The sequence below is a fragment of the Poromitra crassiceps genome (assembly GCF_964638095.1).
Source record: "Poromitra crassiceps genome assembly, chromosome: 13".
Taxonomy (NCBI): domain Eukaryota; kingdom Metazoa; phylum Chordata; class Actinopteri; order Beryciformes; family Melamphaidae; genus Poromitra; species Poromitra crassiceps.
This window is the reverse complement of record NC_139644.1, coordinates 35,266,317-35,285,658: the sequence shown is the minus strand read 5'-3', so window position 1 is coordinate 35,285,658 and position 19,342 is coordinate 35,266,317. Positions and strand designations below refer to the sequence as shown.

At 42.6% G+C, this 19,342-nt stretch overlaps 1 protein-coding gene across 2 annotated transcripts; it reads right to left on the bottom strand.

The window, feature by feature from the left end:
* Positions 1-846: 846 nt before the first annotated feature.
* Positions 847-19,314, bottom strand: LOC310787327 (ran GTPase-activating protein 1-like). Of its 2 annotated transcripts, none has more exons than XM_083648716.1 (16): positions 19,204-19,314; positions 17,543-17,662; positions 17,307-17,434; positions 16,724-16,783; positions 12,192-12,371; positions 11,854-11,988; positions 11,252-11,410; positions 11,006-11,119; positions 7,652-7,751; positions 6,793-6,877; positions 4,550-4,688; positions 4,176-4,292; positions 3,266-3,371; positions 3,084-3,172; positions 2,387-2,555; positions 847-2,035 (listed from the first exon to the last, which is right to left on the bottom strand). In XM_083648716.1, the coding sequence occupies exons 2-15, from the start codon at positions 17,652-17,654 to the stop codon at positions 2,430-2,432; spliced, it is 1,650 nt and encodes a 549-aa protein (XP_083504842.1). In that variant the 5' UTR covers positions 17,655-17,662; positions 19,204-19,314; the 3' UTR covers positions 847-2,035; positions 2,387-2,429. The 2 variants fall into 2 exon arrangements, with proteins under 2 accessions (XP_083504842.1, XP_083504841.1); XM_083648715.1 differs by having other exon boundaries at positions 2,434-2,555.
* Between the last annotated feature and the right edge of the window lie 28 nt (positions 19,315-19,342).

Below are 19,342 nucleotides of genomic sequence, written 5' to 3'. Positions count from 1 at the left end.
CAAAACAACAGGGCAGGAAGCACTCCCAAGCTTTACCCCTCATGCATCATGACACATGAGCCTCCTCAAGTTTGGCACGTTTCAAAAACAAAACGGCAGCCTTTTCACACGCAGGTCAAGTTAGAATAAGATTACTCAAAATACATCAGCCAAAGGCAGATATTAACTATAGCCTACACTTTCATTTTCATGATTCATCTTCAAATGTGAGGCTACTTGTTTATGCTTTAAACTATTTTTATATAAATAGGATCATTATTATTTGAATATAGTTTGGCCAGCTGGATATTCAAATACATATCATATACATATACATACATATCTCAGCAGTGCACTCCAACAGGATAGGATATTATGATTCCAAGTTCCAAGTATATCTATATATATATATTTTTATGCCCCGCCTTTTTACTTTTGTTTTACCAAATCCAGCATTGAAATAACTCACTGTAGGGATAAAATTGGCAATTAGGCTTACCTTCTCGCAGATCTTCACACTTTCAGAGCACACTTGATGACATGAAGTAAAACTGCAGATAAGCTGGAGGAGTCTAGGCTTCGGGTCCAGTGTGGCTCGAGCAGGATCTGCCAAGGGGCGTCTTGACTTAAGTGACCGTTGGTCTAACAAACATGGCTTTGGCAAATTCTTCAGCGGTGACCCCTGCTCCCCGTGTCCCCTCACTTCAAATTAACACCTGGGTATCACATTTTCTGCCCAGTTAAGAGCTTGTAACAGGCAGGACAAAAGTAGGTCAAAGTGATTCTATTTGATGACGTGTGTAAGTGATAAATGGCTACTTATTGGCTTTAAGTCTTGGGTGTGTGAAATTCATAGTACAATTAAGCCAAAAGTGATGTTTAATGAAGGACTGACAAACACCATGAGGATTTCTAGGCTTCAGTCGAGCAACAGATTTCAGAACAGGAAAACAACAATACAGAAGACTGAAACATCTACAAACCATCAGCACTATGGTCGAAAACAAAACCAGTCTATCAACAGGGTAAGAATAGGAAAGGCAGGATAAAGGAGAACGTCTGGAAAACATGTTTTCCTCGCTTGTCTTCAGAAGAGGCACAATGGTCTCTAAATCTGGAAAAGTCTTTGACAACGGTTGCATGTTTTTTGGATATGGGCAAGAATGACTGCCTTCAAGTTCAAAGTCAGGTTTACTGTATCTATGCCCAACAGTGCGTCCATTCCCAGAGCCAAGGAGAGGAACAGACAGAGGCTCCTCCTACACAAAACAACTAGAACCAAATGTGTTGGAAACAGAACACGTGAAAATCATTCCCATCTATTCAAACCTCATCTGCCTCTCAAAAGTTTCAAAATGCACATAGTTTTGAATAGATAACGATGGCAGAAAGCACGGAACATTGAAACATACTTTATTTTGGCAAGGCAAACGATTGATTTGATCCCTTCTGATTGTTCCATTGTACTTCACATTTTAATATAAAACAATGGAGAATAAGAGCAAAGGTAAATATGAAATAAAATACAAATGCAGAAGAGCTTCAATCACAGATTAAGGCCCAGTTCACAGAGTAAAGAAACCAGTGCGTGGAGATCTGAGAGGCTTCTCTAGCTTGTGAAGTGGCAAAATCTGCACCTCAGAAGTCCTGTGGTGATACAGGTGTGCAGGTCATGTTTCAAACAGTCCACACGGTAAAAGCAAACTCCACTTCAGAACCCAAAGTAAATGACCCCAATTCAGGATCCCGTGTGGTGAGGAAGCAGCACAGCCAAGTGCCTTGATTGCAGTCCATTCGTCTTAGTGTGACTCCGCTGTTTTGTGTCAAATATCAGCTCAAGTGCTGGCATTTAAAAGGTCCAAGGGTTGTGTAGGGGTAATGGGGCATTTTTTAGTCCAGTCTCTGTGTGTGTGTGTGTGTGTGTATGTGTGTGTGTGTGTGTGTGTGTGTGTGCGTGCGTGTGCGTGCATCCACTCAGCTGTGGGACTGGACTGTCTGCAGTGTGGAGTGGAGGTGGGTTCTGGCATTGTCACATGAGTCCAGGGCCTTGCTGTTTCTGTGGATCATTAAATTATACACTGTTAAAGGTATTACACACACACACACACACACGTACGTACATCGTCTTGGGCCCATTACCATTATTATTAATAACAGGGTTCCTACATATTTGTAGGTATATACATTCATATACATATATGAATGAATACTGAATTGTAACATCCACCAACAATATCCCCCTGCCTTCCCGGTGTAGTTATCGGGTGAAAAATTCACACCCGCCAGAAGTAACAACGCTGTGCCTGTGATCGTATGTGCACCCAACCGTGACAACACCCACCGAGTGCGTGTACAGCGATGGCTGCGCATTAGTTCCGCAGGTGGGTGATAGTGGAGCATTGTGTACCTGGGAAGGGCCAGCTGATCGGCTCACTCAGTCACGCCCTGGCTTACCGCGACATGAAGGCCTCCAACACCGCCACGTTCTCCTTGGGGAAGTACTCCTGCCGAACCACGTGCTCCAAGGCCTGCAGGTGGCCGGGCACCGCCAGCACCGGCTTCACCTTGTCCTCACTCTGACGGGCCAGACAAATCAGGAGGAATAATAGTATGGGTCAAGACAGTGAAAAGCTAAACACATTTGAGATAGTTTAGATCAGTGGGTTAGATCAGTGGATCTCAAACTTTGTTGGCTTCAATACTCCCTTTCCCCCGATTTCTGAAACCAAGTTCCCCCGTTACCCAACGACGACGACAACATTTTGCTTTGGAAATGGCAAGAGAAAGCTATAGCATATGATGCAATGAATCAATGATGACCCATCTTTTGAAGAATATAACATTACAAAATTTAGTCGTGAGTGAAAGAGTCGCAATTAGTGCCCCCTGAGCACATACATTTTAACGTTTCATTTATTTTCATGATTTATTCTTACATTTTTCCAGTTTCCCCTTTCTCTCAAGTACCCCCTGTAGTACCTCCACACGTACACATGTACCCCAGTTTAACAACCAAGGGATTAGATGAATACCAGAACAATGCAATGACCATTTTTTCTTGGAGTTTATTAAACGTGTGCCATGATGCCATGGACCAAACCTACCTTGATAAGTCCCAGCAGTACTAACAAAGACGATACAAAGCTGAAGCCTTGGAAGGAAGGAGTGGCAAAAGCTTTCTTTAGAAGGGCATCTACGAGAGAAAGCATGAAAACAAAGTATAAATTCCCATTCGAACACAGTCAACAATAAACAAAACAAAATTCAAGCATAAACGGTCTCTTACCAATACTGTCAAACACTGCGTTCTTAACATCCTCATTCTCTTCCTTGTACACAGATGTGATCTTGAGGAAGGCTTCAGCTGTTTTCATAGCATCTGACACGTCCACCTAGATAGAGACAATAGGAACAAGGACTTATTGATAAGCATGTTTTCAGCAGATCATAGAATAGATGCATATTCTATGTATTTGTATCCAGGAAACAGAGGCCAGACTTTTGCTCTTGTTGTGAAACACATACCTGACCTAGCATACTTAACTATAACAATAGCTTTTTAGTGTGCACCAAGGTTATTATTACCGTACACTAAAACAAAAACTAGGTGCTAAAAAATATTGACTTTGTGACAAAACTAAAACTATCTTTATAATGGAAATCAATATAAAAACATATGTGATAAGTTTTTGTCCTTTTGTTTATGTGTAGGGTAATAGAATAGAATATAATATAATAGAATAGAATAGAATAGAATAGAATGAACTCCAAGAATTTTTTTGCTATTTTTGCTGAACTAATAAATATTCTGAATTCAGATTGCTGTTGAGTCTGCTAGTGCATTTCTGTTGTGCAGCATGAAACCAAGTGGTTCTAAACTTAGGTTAGTTCAGGCTATATTGAAAAATGTATTATGTAAATACAATTTAAAAGAAATTCATGATTGGTTTTTTGTTTTACCCAATGTAAATTCTGTTGCAAACGTATACAAAATACCTGTTCTGACCTTCCATCATACCTTTAAAAAAAGCCAACCCTAGAAAAAGTAAAAAAAACTAGTCTAAAAGCAAACATTAAATAAATAAAAACAAAATCAAAAGTTTGGATTGTTCTCACAAACGTGATAATTGCAGCTGCAGTGGTTGAAGACTGCAGCTGGTGTGACTGTGAGTGTGTGTGTACATCTTTGTGCGTACCTGCTGCTCGATAAGCAAGGCTCTCTGGGCTCCCAGTTTAAGCAGCTTGTCTGGGGACGGGAAGCTGAGGAAGGAGGAGACATCTGGGGGCCGAGGGGCCGACGGAGGGGTGGAGAGCTGAGGGGGAGGATGGAGAGAGGGAAAAAAAGCTAAATTAAACCACAGCACAACAAACATGGAACACAACAATGATTAGTAGATGTCTGTGTAACTTACAATTCAAAGTAGGGTTGGACATTTTTTTAATTGTTTTCACAGATCATGCATTTAATTCTGCAGCTTGTGTACAATGGTGGTAAAAAGCTAAAAAAGCATCATAGTGGTTAATAGCAACATGTACTAGGAGGTGGAATTATGGCTGAGCTTTATCTGACCAGGTTCTCAGTGTGTTCCTCTTCCTCCTCCTCTTCCTCCTCTACTTCTTCCTCGTCCACCTCCTCATCTTCGTCCTCCTCTTCATCATCGTCATCCTCTTCCTCCTCGTCCTCGTCTTCCGGCTCGCCCTCGTCATCGCTGAAGCAAATCAGAACACAGCTCATTTGTTAGGATTTGTTTCTGGGATGAGGCAGGGCTGGACACTGTGCTACAATTTTGCTCGCATATTAAAAATTATTGTGCTGAGAGAGATGTATCCAGGCACTCACACGAGTGCTACTGGAGATTTAAAAAAAAATAGACTTCCTATTGATTATTGGTACATAAACCCTAATGCTAAAATACCCATCCCTATCTATATGACCAAATTAATTTTGATCAATAAACGTGTTTAATCGCCACCTGTGTAGCTACGAATTTTTTCTTCGTGCTAATTTTTAGCTTATACTAGCACCCGTGCTACCACCTAACATAGTAAGTGTACAGCCCTGATGAGGTGCATCTTTTTATCTGGTCAGTGCCAGAGTGATTCAGCCGGTTGGTAGTTTGGGTGACAGACGTTACGTTACGTTAGTCCTCCACCTCCAACCATTTGTTGTCTTTGTCACAGAACAGGTTGAGAGAAACTGAGACAAAGAGGGCATGTCGATGTACTGGTGTCAATTAGTGAGAGACTCAGATCCACTCGCTTCCCTGTGACTCACACTCATGATGAATACATATTACATTTGTGTGTGGCACTGGGGACCCATTTTAGGTTGTCATCTCATCAGTGATGTCCCTCGAGCAATTGTGACATCATCAGTGATGTAATCCTTCCTGTCTAGAGGCTATCTAAAGGGGCGTTCACACCGAGATATTTATTTTTCGCTCTGTCGCTCAAGTCAACCCTTTGGAATCGCTCTGTCGCTCTGTTTAAATCGCTCATCAACAGGCACATGAAATGACGGACATGTGGGGGATATAACGTTACGCAATGTCATGCTGTTTGTCCACTACGAGCCACCGTCATTGTTTACAAGCTAAGCCTATCAGCGTGCTCCTAATGCGAGCTGCATACCGGTAGTACAGACTTCACTTCATGTCAGCTGTCAGCCTGTCAATGTGGTTTGTTGCCACACAATAAACCAGCGGTTTGTTCCAAGCCAGTGTGATCCTTGACTCGCTCTCACACGGCAGCCAATCAGCATTGAACAGCGAGCGACTGATGCCAGCGTATTTTCGCTCGAGTTGGAATATTTAATCTTGAGCGACGAGCGTATTTTCTCCCTGTCGCTCTGTCTCTGCCGCTCGGACGCCCAGCGATTATTCTCCCAGGCGAATATACGCTCAATCGCTCGTTTGCATTGACTTTGTATGTAAACTCGACGCCAGCAACAAACTTTAATAGGTCGGTGTGAACGCAGCTTAAGTGGTGGGATTGTAAGTAGGGAGATGAGGATTTGGAACCAGACGATGGCTTCCGCCCCTGGGCTGAAATCTCTAACGGAGGAGCCCTTCACGAAGGTGAAGGGCGAAGGTGATGACGCTTCTCATCAGGAGGGATGAGAAGCGGAGGAACATGAGACGAGGCGCAACAGCCAAGATGGAGGTGTGAGAAACACCCTGAAACTTGAAAGAAGAAGAACCAGGTCTAGAGTGAGACCATCCAACTGTGAGAGGCAGCAATGTGCCGCAAGGCATCCAGTCTGCTGGAAAGCCATTGGAAGAAGGGAGAAGAGGACAACGCTGAGTTAAGGGGAGTTAGATCCTGATTAGATCCAGATTATCCACCCTTTCTAGTTCATCTAAAGTTTGGATATTTGCATTTGTTACCAATGAGACCCCCCCCCCCTTCTAAGCCCCCGTTCACACCATACGCCGAAGCAACGCTCGACCTAAGCTCAACCTAAGCTCAACCTACACTGAACCCACAAGGTTCATTTAGGCCTCCTTGTTAACAGGCGAAGCCGTTCACACCAGCCGCGCGCGTGTCACGCTGAAGCCACGCCGAAGCCATGCTGGTTCCGGATTCACGCCTATTTTCCAAGCGCGACGCGTCAAGCCAGGCATCGAGTCAATGGGAGTTGTGGGCGGGTTCAAGGCGCGCCGAGTAGGCGCTGAGAGGAAAAGAGAAGGCTTCTTGTGTGAACGGTTAGGCGTCTGAAAAGGATTGTTTGAAATTTTGATACAATAAATGAGAGTTAAAGATGTGTTTTACATGCTATTTGAAGCTGTAGGGACTAAAGTCCAAAGTCATTACCTGAGGGATCCTAGAAGGTCTCCCATGTTCATGCTGTTCATGATGTCTCTCACAGCTTCACAGCCCTCCTCCCCCAGACTGTTACCTGAGGATGTGGAAACAAAAGACAGCATTTAACACAGTGTCAAAATTCTACTAAAATAAAGATACCTAAAGAGCCTCTTTGCAAAACAACACAAAAAAACTAATGCACACTGCAAACACACTGGATCCGAATCGCCACCGCATGTAAATTCAGCTAGAGTAGGAGCCTGGCCGTTCACACCAGACGCACTCTGTTTTGCTCACAACTTGGAGAGTCTTCCTGCGTGGCTTCACTGTGCCAGTCACAATTTGTAGCGGCTTCCTGCCTAGCTTCACGGCTCATGCAAAAAAATAGACCAGACGACGAAACTGTCAGGCAGGGCGTGAGGCGGCCGCACCGTGCTGCGGCCGGTCTGAACGGTCTAATCTGATAACAAGGGCGCCAAAATGAAACCGGCTGCTCTTCAAGAGTCGCGTTGCAGCGCGTCCACGTCGCTTCAGCGTCTGGTGTGTTTGCACCGTGAGATTGACAGTATACTGTATATGAAGATTTTTTTTTCTTCCAAAATCCACCACCTATTTTGCAAAATGAATGACAAGCAAACGCAAAGCAGGCTGTGGCACTCAGGCTAGCAGATAACTTGAGTCTCTTTAGAGTAGGACCCAGCCAGTAAAAATTTGACAATTTTCTCAACCAACCAAAGATAATGAACGATTTCAAGTAATATCCGCCCCCCTAAATGGATTTATAGCACTTTGAAATCAGTCTTTTTCGTTTGTGTGGGTTTACATTTAAATAAATGAGTAATCTCTTTCGGCGTGTTTGTGTTTGTACCGTTTAGGTCCAGCTTCTCCAGGTGGTCCTTGCCCTTTACTGCCTGTGCCACGGCCAAAGCAGCCTCCTCTGTGATCTCCCCAAACGACAGATTGAGCTCCTGCTCAAAGCAGCACAACACATAATGAGAACAACAACAAAGAGAGGAGGAGAAAACACATGACTATATCCAAATCCACAGGTGTGTGTGTGTGTGTGTGTGTGTGTGTGTGTGTGTGTGTGTGTGTGTGTGTGTGTGCGCGCGTGTGTGTGTGTGTGTGGGGGGGGGGTAGGGCTGCTCGATTATGGCAAAAATCATAATCACGATTATTTTGATTGATATTGAGATCACGATTATTTAACACGATTATTCATTGACATTGAGAACATCATGAATTTATTGAACATTGACACTGGCTTTTCTTTTTAACATTGGATGTCTTTGGATTTTAGATATAATTGAAAATAAATAAATAAATAAATAAATAAGTGAAAATAAATAATAAAAGTGCAAAGATTTAGAAATAAAATAAAAACTAAAATAAATATACAGTATATGTAGGCCTACTATGTTACAGTGAACTGCCACAACCCAGTGGCGTGCCTGACCAAGTTGGTGCCCTAGGCAAGATTTTTGCTGGTGCCCCCCCCCCCCCCTCCCCCCTCCCCCAAAGAAAATATAATAAAAATTAGATCGCAGCTAATCCAGCACTGCAGTGCAGGCTCAGAATCGCCCTTCCCCAGTGGCGCTGGAACTACTTTTAGGTAGGGGGTGCTGTAAGGAAGGGTCTCTCGGTGCTGCCCGCGAGGGCAGCGCCGAAGAAAATTTTACGTTTTTTGGACTTTCATCCATATTTAGAAGAATATTTAATTTTAAATTAACATTAGGATTATACTGTTGTGATGTCATTATTCAGTATCTTCTCCTTTTCTCACTCACTTTCATGTAAGCACCTGCTCTCCCTTTAGTCGTTTTACACTACAACAGACAGAAACACAGGCATAAACACTGAACTTATTATTATTATTATTATTATGGAAAACCAGATTATGATGAAAATCAAACACTTTTGAAGAGAGAGCGTATGAAATAAGATTAGAGCTGGGAAGCACAAACTGTTTTTTAATGCATCTTGTTGGTGGTATAAACACAAGACAGCCAAATCCAACAATTTCGAAAATCCATTTCTTGCCACCAGGGGGTGCTGCAGCACCCTCAGCACCCACCTTCCAGCTCCCTTCCCCCACTCTGGGAAAAAGCTCCGAGCAGGTAGAAGGGGGCGCGGCCGCGCAGTGGGTGGGGTGGTATGGATTAGGGACCATGGTGAAAGTGCTGCAGCCCGGGCAGCCAGAAAGCCAGAATTAGAAAAATGATTTCACTATTATTTAAAGACTTAAGACGTTGTTCTTCTTATTTTTGTCTACTATTGTAAAATAATAGTAGGCCTATTATCATGAAAAAGTATTTGTAAAAAAAAAAAAAAAAAATTTTTTTTTTTTTTTTTTACCCTCTCTGGCGCCCCTAACGGCTCAAGCGCCCTTAGCATTTGCCTAGTTCGCCTAATGGACGGCACGCCACTGCCAACTGCAACTATTAATCTACATTCAATATGTTGGTAAACATCTGAACTAGTAGTCCTTAAACTTCAAATCTAACCAAATGAGAATGCTATTGAGTAATGTTCGTTTACATTAGGGCTTGATTGATTGATTGATTGATTTTATTTAGTACAAGCACATAAACATTTCATGTAGAAGTAAAATGCAAAGAATTGGCGTACAGGGATAAAAAAAACACATGAAAGTCCCAGGGCTTTGAAGTCCTGGAGCTTATTTCCAATGTGGTCCCTAGTAGAGAAGAGAAAGAAGAGTGAGAGAAGAGAAGTGGGAGTAGTAGAGAAGAGAAGTAAGAGTGAGAGAAGGCGAGAGAGAGAGAGAGAGCACATACTGTATAAAACACACACGAGAATTCAGATTTCAGCATTCTGAACTCTGAGTTTTTAAAATACATGAGACATTTTGAATTAGAAACATTAAATCTACTTGGTGCATGCTGCAACCTATGCCTGTAGCTGCTTTTTTACAGCCCTCTTAAAGCTGGCTAAAGTGGGGATGTTTTGGATGGCCCTGGGCAGGGAGTTCCACAGCCGGCTTGCTGTATATAAAAAACCTTTGGAGCCTGTTTTAGGCTCATGAACGGCTAGTGTCCCTGACCGTAACTGCCGTCCATGGACTTGGCCACGCAGAACGATGCAGGAGCTAAGATACCTAGGGGCAGTTCCATTAACCATTCTATACATGTATCCTAGTTTCAGAAACGAGACTCTCTGCTCCACAGGGAGCCAGCCCACCTTTTTGAAGTGAGCTGGTCCTATGTGGGCTCGTGAATGCATGTTTAACACTAACCTTAGGGTTTTATTTTGGCTAGTTTGCAGCATGTTTTTGTTTTTTGCTGTGACACTGCACTGTGACACAGGGCCTACATTAAATTACTCATTTGGCAGATGGTTTTATCCAAAGCGACTTACGTCGTTTAGGTTCATAATAGGCTATTGTTAATGTTTATCTGTGAGCTCGTTAGCTGTTGAATATGCGGTCGCATTGTAAAGAGTGTCCTGATCGATGACTGTATGCGGTGGCAGGAGTGACTAGATGGGGCTTTGTCTTTTTGTTCGTTTAGCGTTATTTCTTGGTCATAGACCACTTTGTGAGTGGATTTCAAGTGATTAAACGAAAGAGGGAGAGGTAGCGTTGCGGGGTGCTGCCATGACCGCGCATATCTTGACAGGTGGGTCAAAACTCGCATCGCAATTCCGTGCTGTATATTCGCATCGCTCTTGATGTGTAAGTTACACATCACATCAAGAGCGATGCGAATATACAGCACGGAATTGCGATGCGAGTTTTGACCCACCTGTCACAGCCACAGACTTGGAACAAACAGTGCAAGATATGCGCAGTGTAAGGACCTTTAAACTCGGCGAAACCATAGTGTTTCCACCCCACATACGTTGTTTCACCTCTCTTCTCGACCAGCGGCTCTCTTTCTGTGACTTCTGTCATTTATTCTTGTGCTACCACGGAAATAAGCGGGGAGGAGAAACGTCCCCAGTCATTTCACAACTCGAGCTGGTGCTTTGGGCTTAGGGGGAGGGCCGAGCAAAGGAAGGGGTGCGCTTGATTTATAACACAAGACAGAACGAGAGAGACAAGAGCCGCAAAATCGTTTGATGTCGATTATCTTGTTTTCATAATCGTGGACAGCTCAAATCGTAATCTAGATTAAAATTCGATTAATCGAGCAGCCCTAGGGGGGGGGGTACTGTAGGTGCTGAATGTCTGCTGCCTTGTACTGATCTGCTCCTACTTGCTCACCTTGAGGATGGGTAGTCCCTCTGATAGAATATCTGCAATAGCTAACGCCCCCTCAGACCGGACCAGACAGTCCCCAAAGTTGATGACCTGGATGCTGCGGAGATGTTTCAGGGCCTGTGAAAGACAGATTTATTTGGTACTTTCTTACTTCTTATATTCAAAGCATTTCAACAATTGGATCATTTCATTTGGTCAAATAAATACATGACTTCAGGTCAACAAACACAAGGCATGATGTCACAGTACCTGAGCCATGGCGGTAGCTCCCTTCTTGGTGAAGGTGTTATCATTGAGGTTGAGGACGCGGAGGCCTGGGTTGTGCTGCATGGCCGTGGCCAACGCCGTCACACCTGGGTGGTTGATGCCATTCTGGGGCATGTGAACCTCCTCCAGGCTGCCCATCAACTGGGAACACAAAAGGGACTCAAGTAAAGATACAGATGAGAGAACCTAGATACAATCAATGCACCATTACAGAAAGCATAATATAAAAGTTTGTTAAAAAAAAAAAAAAAAAAAAGTTAAATATTTCTAAGCAGTCAAATGATTGCTTGACCATATAAGCTGATGATGCAAACTGGTCTGAGATCAGAACTCGTATTAAATAATGCATATGTTGGGCCCAGGAAGACAAGTTGGTATACATTCCCTCTCAATTTTAAAGAGTTGGTTGCTCAAACAGAGCTCTGACTAACAACTAAACAAAGGCAGAAACTTATTGTGGGAAAAGTATGACAAAATAAGCAGTGTTTCGACAACATGGCCTGTCTTCATCAGAGCCATAGAACGTACTGTAAGTCTATTTCACATGTATAAAGCTCTAAAGCAAGTAGTAGTTAGTACTGTACCTGGAAGGCCTGAGCAAGGGCAGTCGCTCCGTCGTTTTCCAGTCGGTTCCTGCCTGCAATGAACACCTTCAGGCTGAGGGGGGCGCCCTCAGCAGTGGACTTTTTATGGCACTCTATCAATGCGGCAGCCAGGATCTGTGGAGATCATAAACATGGATGGTTAGAATATTTAACATGTTTGTGAAACACTGGTTCACTTCATTTCTGATGCTTTCTTTCCTGAAGTGAAGGTGAGGAAAACACTAAAAGTGTGAGAAAACAGTCTAACCCTGATGCTATTGAATATCAGTCACCATGGAGGTGCTCGCCATCTTAAACAGACATTTTCGGGGGCTTACCTTTCCCCCTCCGATGCCCATGCCGCAGTTGTTGAGCCGTAGTTCCTGCAGTGTGTGGCAGGCGGTGCTCTTGAGCAACTTCTCGATGCCCTTCACCCCGTCTGGCCCAAAGGCGTTGTCACTGAGGTCCAGAACAGTCAGCCTGGCGCCCGCCATCATCAACGCGTCGCCCAGGGAGTTCTACAACACAAGGGGATGAATGAAAAGGTGTGATAGGGGCAGAATAAGATGATTGATGATTACGTGTTGGACTGAATAGTGGATGAGAAACAGCACATGAGCCATGGAGTTCAGGAAGGAGGAACAGATGGTAGAAGAGAGAAGAACAGAAACATGGATCACAGCACTTGGCCAAGGGAAAAGGTCTTGTGAAATCTCCTGAGAAGGCCCCAGTCTGCTCCTGTATAGAGAGGCAAAATGGCCGCCTACTTTCTGCTTCAGCACTGTACTAGGGAGTGGAATTTCGACTAATTTCTCCGCCGACTAGTCTCAAATTTTATTTGCGACTAGTCGACTAGTCTATAAGCAAGAAAACTCGCAATTTAATATACATATTAAATTAAAAGTTTAAAAGTTTAAAATGCAAATGTTTTGTGTATTTAGGAGCTATCTTAGCCCAAACATTCAGTACAAGCTGTTAATTTAAATTATATTGATGTAACAACAACTGATTGAATAAAGGTGAACAAATTAAAGAGAAATACATTTCTGATACGTTTGCCAATGCAATGCATGGCATTTATTATGATTAATGTTGTAGGACGGAGTTCCAGCGTGTCTTGCATGATTGTGTAAGCTATTTTTATGAAGGTGCCATATAATTTATGTTTACGTTCTAGACAGCCAATGCACTTTAGGCTCTTATGTTGAAGACAGGAAACGGAAGTGTGTGTGTTGTTGTTGTGGGGGCGCTTGACGTTAGGTTATGCTGGAAGCGGAAGAATAATAAAGCTGGCGTCTCATGCTGAGATTGTTCACGATTGGAGTTGCCCCGTTTATTGGTTTTTATTTATTATCATGCACACAGGCGACGACTTTGTTATCCAGTCCCCACTCACTCATCGCACCTCGCAGCTGGGCAGCCAAGTTTTCAGCGGTGTGTCTTTCCCCCAGGGCGCACGTCTGAAGCACACAGCTGCGGAGATGTCCTTCGTCCAGATAATGACATGTTATAGTCATGTATGACTCGGTGGTTATGGACGTCCACCCGTCCATTACGTCTCGAGTCGAGACATAATTGTTTTGCGAGTGCGGGGAGGAGGAGCAATTCTCTCCCTGGCTGCTCAGCCTGTTTACAAAGAAGCCGAGGCAGAGGCGTGAAGAACCAGATGCAGCGTTTAACCGACTAGTAAAAAACTAAACGGTTAATAAATGAGTAGGCGGTTAAACGTTTAAACGACTAGTCGCGCACATCCCTACACTGTACCAGAGATTTTTATCCGCCATTTATTTTCCCATAGACATTTCGTAAAATGCTTGTAAAAAATAGTTTTACTTCGTCAAACCAAACGGTTCAGCTATATTTAGAATCGGGAGAGACCATGGAGCATCTCACTGGGACCAAAACTTAAATCGAACTTGAATCGAAAAAATAGTGTGAAATGTTATGTGGTCTCTCCTGTTTCTAAATATATCTGAACCGTTTCGTTTGAATAAGTAAAACTATTTTTATAAGCATTTTACGAAATGTCTATGGGAAAATAAATGGCAGATGAAAATCTCTGATATGGTGCTGAAGCAGGAAGTAGGTGGTCACTTTGCCTCTCTATACACCTTAATCAGAAGAAACCGTCTGGCTTGAGAGACTAACAGGAAGTGTAAATACAATCGGAGCTTCCTGTTCAAGTTCAAGTTCAAGTTCAAGTAGTTTATTGTCATATGTATAATACAATGTATAATACAATGAAATTCTTTATGCTTTGAGCACCCTCAGCCTTACATACACAAGGACATGGTCACAAAGACCGACAGAAAAAGGGTGTAGACCTACATAACTATGTAGGCTACACGTGATACAGACATGTCTGTACACAGTACGTGTAGACATAACACAAACCACAATACAATACAGTACAGTAATGGTGCACAACAAAGTGACAGTGCGTTGCAGTGTGTGTGAGTCAACTGTTCAGCAGCCTGACTGCCTGAGGGAAAAAGCTGTTACTGAGACGGGTGGTGTGTGATTTGATGCTCCGGTAGCGTTTTTTGGAAGGGAGGAGTGAGAACAGGGTATGAGCGGGGTGGCTGGTGTCTTTGATAATGTTTTTGGCTTTCATTTTACAGCGAGTGGTGAAGATGTTATGGAGGTTTGGTAGTTCTGTGCCGATGATTTTAGCTGCTGTCTTCACAGTCCTCTGCAGCAGTCTGCAGTCCTGGGCGGTCAGGTTGCCGTACCACACTGTGATACACCCTGTCAGAACACTTTCTATGGTGCAGCGATAGAAATTCACAAGGCCTTTGGTGCTCAAGCCAAATTTCTTAAGGCGCCTCAGAAAGTACAGTCGCTGCTGTGCCTTCTTGAGGATGCACATAAACCTTGTCTGACACATGCGAGTTAAACTAGGTTTGACGAGGTGAGTCAGACTAGTTTGAGCAGGTAAAACAGCCGGCGTTTTGAACAGGAAGTCGTGATACAATGGGCCAAGTGGGTGGGGCTGCATAAGCTGAATAGTACTGAAATGAACCTGACAATTCATGTCAAGAGCCTTTCCCAACACAGAGCATTTCACCTGACACCTGTATGGATCTGTGGGTAGTGGGTACCCAGTGTCTCAGTCAAATACAATAGTGCACCTTTCAGAGATGAACAAATCATACTGTGTTTGTGCATGTTCTAGCCAGCCCATGTACAACACTCTGGGCCAGTGATGTAGCACTCGAGTCCAGGACTCAGGCTGGAGTCCAATTTTCAGGTCTCGGACTTAGATGGACTCGAGCATTCATGTATTCGGACTCGGAAGTTGGAGACAAGGACTCAAACTTGCTATTAAGCATCAAATGGGAGTGAGTGTAGATATTCGCCTCGTGTCACCGCTGCAAGATTCAACTGACGTTCCTGTGATTATTTGACATGTTTAACACCTTTTTCCTGTGTGCGTGAATGTCCAAGTGTACGTCACATATCCTTATCCTATTCAGACATGAGAATACGCCGGCCTGCTCCAGTCTGCGCCTTTCATGCCAAAACAAAACAGTGAATTTCTCCACTGGTTTTGCTAGCGGTCTCTCTCCCCCCCTCTCATGAACGTAACGTTTCTATGATCATTCAATAATTCCAGTAACTGTACTGTAACATTTCTCAGGTATAATACCTATAGCCTATCATTTCTAGAATAAGTCAGTAATGTCTATAATAATAATAATAATAATAGCTGCAGTAATAATTCTGGCACCACTAATGGCCTGATTGTTGACACAGGTCTGATTTATGATTTATTCCCACATTACCGTACGTATGGTGAGGTGACAATATGGAAACATATTTACTCCACTTGTATAACTTTAGACACCAGCAGAAAAATGACGTTATGCACGTATCTGTAACACTTTCTCTGTCTCTCTCTCTCTCTGCATGTGTTTGTGTGTGCTGTCTGTGTGTCTGCTTGTCGCTCTCCCTCTCTGTTTAGACAGACTGTAAAGGTTTAGACTAGGGCTGTCAAACTTCTTCTTTTTAAATCGGGATTAATCGCTTAAGTTCAATAGTTAATCGCGATTAATCACATTTTTTATCACATGTTTAAAATTCCATTATTTTGCATTTCAAGACCATTTTAAGTCCATATTAACAATGTAAAGTAATAATATGTATGTTTATTTATTTTATTTTTCTTCTTCTCTTACTTTTACTTGCCTGTGTCTGATCATGTTCTCATGTTCATTTGTCTTGTCTGTATATTGTCAGAGAAAATTGAAAATAAAATATTGGAAAAAAAACCCATAAAAAACAATGTAAAGTAATTCTTACCATGTGTCTGATTGGGAATAAATTGAACACAAAGAAATCAATTAGATTACCCTTTATGGTATTTGTTTCAAATCAATAGAAATGTAATGTAGACCCAGTTAATACAATGTCTACTTCAAAATACATCTACAAATTACAGTCTAAGAAACTTGCTTTTCCAATATATCCCGTAGCACATGAGTGCATCATTCCTGTCTGTCAAATTTGGAATTTGCTTTCCATGTAGAGACAACCACACAACAGAGTGTACATCTCTGCCAGGAAATGGTCAGTAGAAATGTAGAGTAAACCTTACAAAAGTTTAGATCGACGCATGTCTGAAATTATATAATAAGTTTTGGACCATTACATAAGGACCATTACATTTCTATCAGTGCATAGTAAGCTACACCAGGTGTAACTTACCAACATCATGAAAATCACCAGAAATTGGAGTCACCATATTTTCACCTGACAACAGTGATATACTATTCTTGAATCAATTCCGTGCGCGGAACCCCTCACCTTATTATACTAGTAAGTAGTAAGATAGGAGTTTATTATAAATATAAAATAAGCAGAGCCTTACCAGGGCAGGAGGGATCTCAGAGCGCAGACGGCCTGTGAACATATCACTCCAATAACAACACTGGAAGAGAGAGAGGGAAAACACAATTAGTTGAGAATGAGATGTCAGCCAGGAGACACTGGCCAACTAACAAACTGCCCTTCATGTTAAATACTGTATGTTTATCCCAAACCCCTATCTGCTCAACCCACATAGTGGCAAAGAAACCATTTAAAATATGCCACTTGGTCAGCAAGCTTTTAGTATTTTACTGCATTGTGAACACTAGTCATAGTCAATATATTGACCTACAATTTTTTATCACTATGAAACTCCACCTGTGTCATGCTGGGAAATTAACTGGTGAATTTCAGTATTTTTCAACCTAGACTATTTTCTTAACTTTTTGTGTCTAAGTATCTAATCAGAGCAATCATTTCTGAATGTAGTCCGAGGCAGCCGGAGGCCACGCTACAGCCGAGCAGCGGGCAAGGCCGCGCAGCGGCCGAGCTGTGTATGCGAGCTGCAGGGCGGGCAAGCCTAGGAATCGAGCGTGCAAGATGCCTAGTTTCTACAAAAAGCCCAAAGGGTAAACAGTCCAGACCTTGAACTCGCTCTTGGTCTCCAGGGCCTTGGCAATGGCCTGTGCTGCCTCCACCCCTATGGTGTTCCCCTCCAACCTAAGAGCCTGCAGACCCTGGAACTCCTGGATCTCCTTCACTATCTCCTCCACTGCAGATAGGGAAGATTTGTTTAGGTACTAGCAGTCAAGATTCACTCGATTGAGTTTCTCCTCTCACCTGGCATGTTGAGGGTGTGCTATATTTAGCTGACACTCACCAGACTGGGCATTGTCCAGCTTTCTTCCTTGGCCCTTGTAGCTCAACTCTGCCTCCTCTACGACAGTCTTAGCCAGAGAGTCGGCCAACTGCGCAACAATGTCTGTCGCCATCTGGGCACCTGGGGATTGGGGAATAAAAATGTTATTTAGCTATCAGTAAATAAGGGAATTGTCCGCACACTGATTAGAAGCTCGCGCTTTTATTTGCGCTCAAGGAAGGCAAGCTTTCGACCCTATCGGGTCTTCATCAGGCAAATGAATGACAGCAGTTACAAGAGAAAATAAATAGGCCGGTGCGTATGTGACGTCACCAGGTAGACAATCAAAGCAAGTCATCACAGCCGGGCGGGGGATATAATAATTAATAATAATAGGAAGAATAATAGGAAGAAGACAACAATATTAAATATCAAATAGATAAACAATATAAGTAGAAAATACAATGTAAATATAGCCTATTTAGCTATCAGTATCATGTCCTGATCATCACTGGTAAGTGATTGTCTGGCAAAAAAAGTGACTCCCGCTTTATTGCTCAGTTTAATAAGTCTGCAGGTGCTTTTATCTGGATCAAACAGTTATAACATGCAAATACACATAACTTTAATAAATCTGTGGTAATAGCAAAGGTATGTATTTGTGAAACTTGGTCTCTTAACCAAAAAATCACTTGTGTTTGCAGTTTATAGCTGAGCATAATCAGGCACGACATTTACACGATTAAAGGCAATGCTATAGTATTGTTTTGTACTTTTCTGATGTTTATATGTGTCTAATATCTTTGTTTAGCCCTATATTTGGAAACTAGACTATAATAAACATGATTTACGGATGGGTTTATATTATATAAAATAAATAAATTATCTTTTCTTATTTAATTGGAAAACAGAGAATATAAACCCACTCCCAGTCATAATACCCTTATGACTGTTATTTTACCTGCTCTGTGTCCTAGATTATATCAATCCAGTCCTTTTTACCACTTTAAATATCTGCAATGTGCAATCTACTGAGCGACGGTAATGACTTTTTGGTGGACAATCACTTTTTGACACTACACGACACCTGCCACTTCTGACACTGGACAGTAACAGTTCTTTATAGGTAACGTTGCCTGTTATAACAGGAGTATCCGAACTAAATAACTTAAAACAAAGACATGCAGCAATTTATAATAACTTTAGCTCAAACTAACTCTTAAAAAAAAGTTGTTATAACGTTGGGCAACTTTCCATGAGGCAGAGCAGACAGCGCTGTTTTGTTTCACAGAGGGCTGTCAGCAAGCTAACGTTAGCCAGGTGTTGCTAGGCTAAACACGGACCCACCAAAGCAGCGCTATGTTAAACATAAACTATTTGCTACCAATGGAACTGAACAGTTAACGTTATTGTTGAGTATCCGTTCATAAATAATTCCAGTGTTAGTTAGCTAGCGTAATGTAGCGTTACTTAGCTAGCATTGTGTTCATGCGAATGTCAGCTAACTAAACTAGCGTTAGCTAGCGCAGTTAGGGACAGTGCAAAGCACGCTAACGTTACAAGGCCCATCTGCGCGCTGGCTAGCTGTCGTATAGTCTAGCGAATCACGTCGGTTCTGTGTATATGTTCATGAGTGTAGTTAACGTTAGTATATGTGATATATTAAGTTACTGTGTGCTCACCCGACACAAATATCACCGTTACCAAACCCCGCTCTGCTAGTTGCTTCGAGTCGTAGTATCACACTCCCGCTCGCTCCAGCGTTCAAAACCGAACACACGCACACACACACAACACACACACAACCGGCTCGACCACTGG

What these genes read in the sequence shown, in the direction of transcription:
- LOC310787327 (XM_083648715.1), bottom strand. Translation starts at nt 17,654, where the DNA reads ATGGCGACAGACATTGTTGCGCAGTTGGCCGACTCTCTGGCTAAGACT. An exon ending in CTGAGATCCCTCCTGCCCTG is followed by an intron (nt 12,372 to 16,723) that starts GTAAGGCTCTGC and finishes CTTGTGTTGTAG; the next exon opens with AACTCCCTGGGCGACGCGTT. An exon ending in GAGCTACCGCCATGGCTCAG is followed by an intron (nt 11,120 to 11,251) that starts GTACTGTGACAT and finishes TGTCTTTCACAG; the next exon opens with GCCCTGAAACATCTCCGCAG.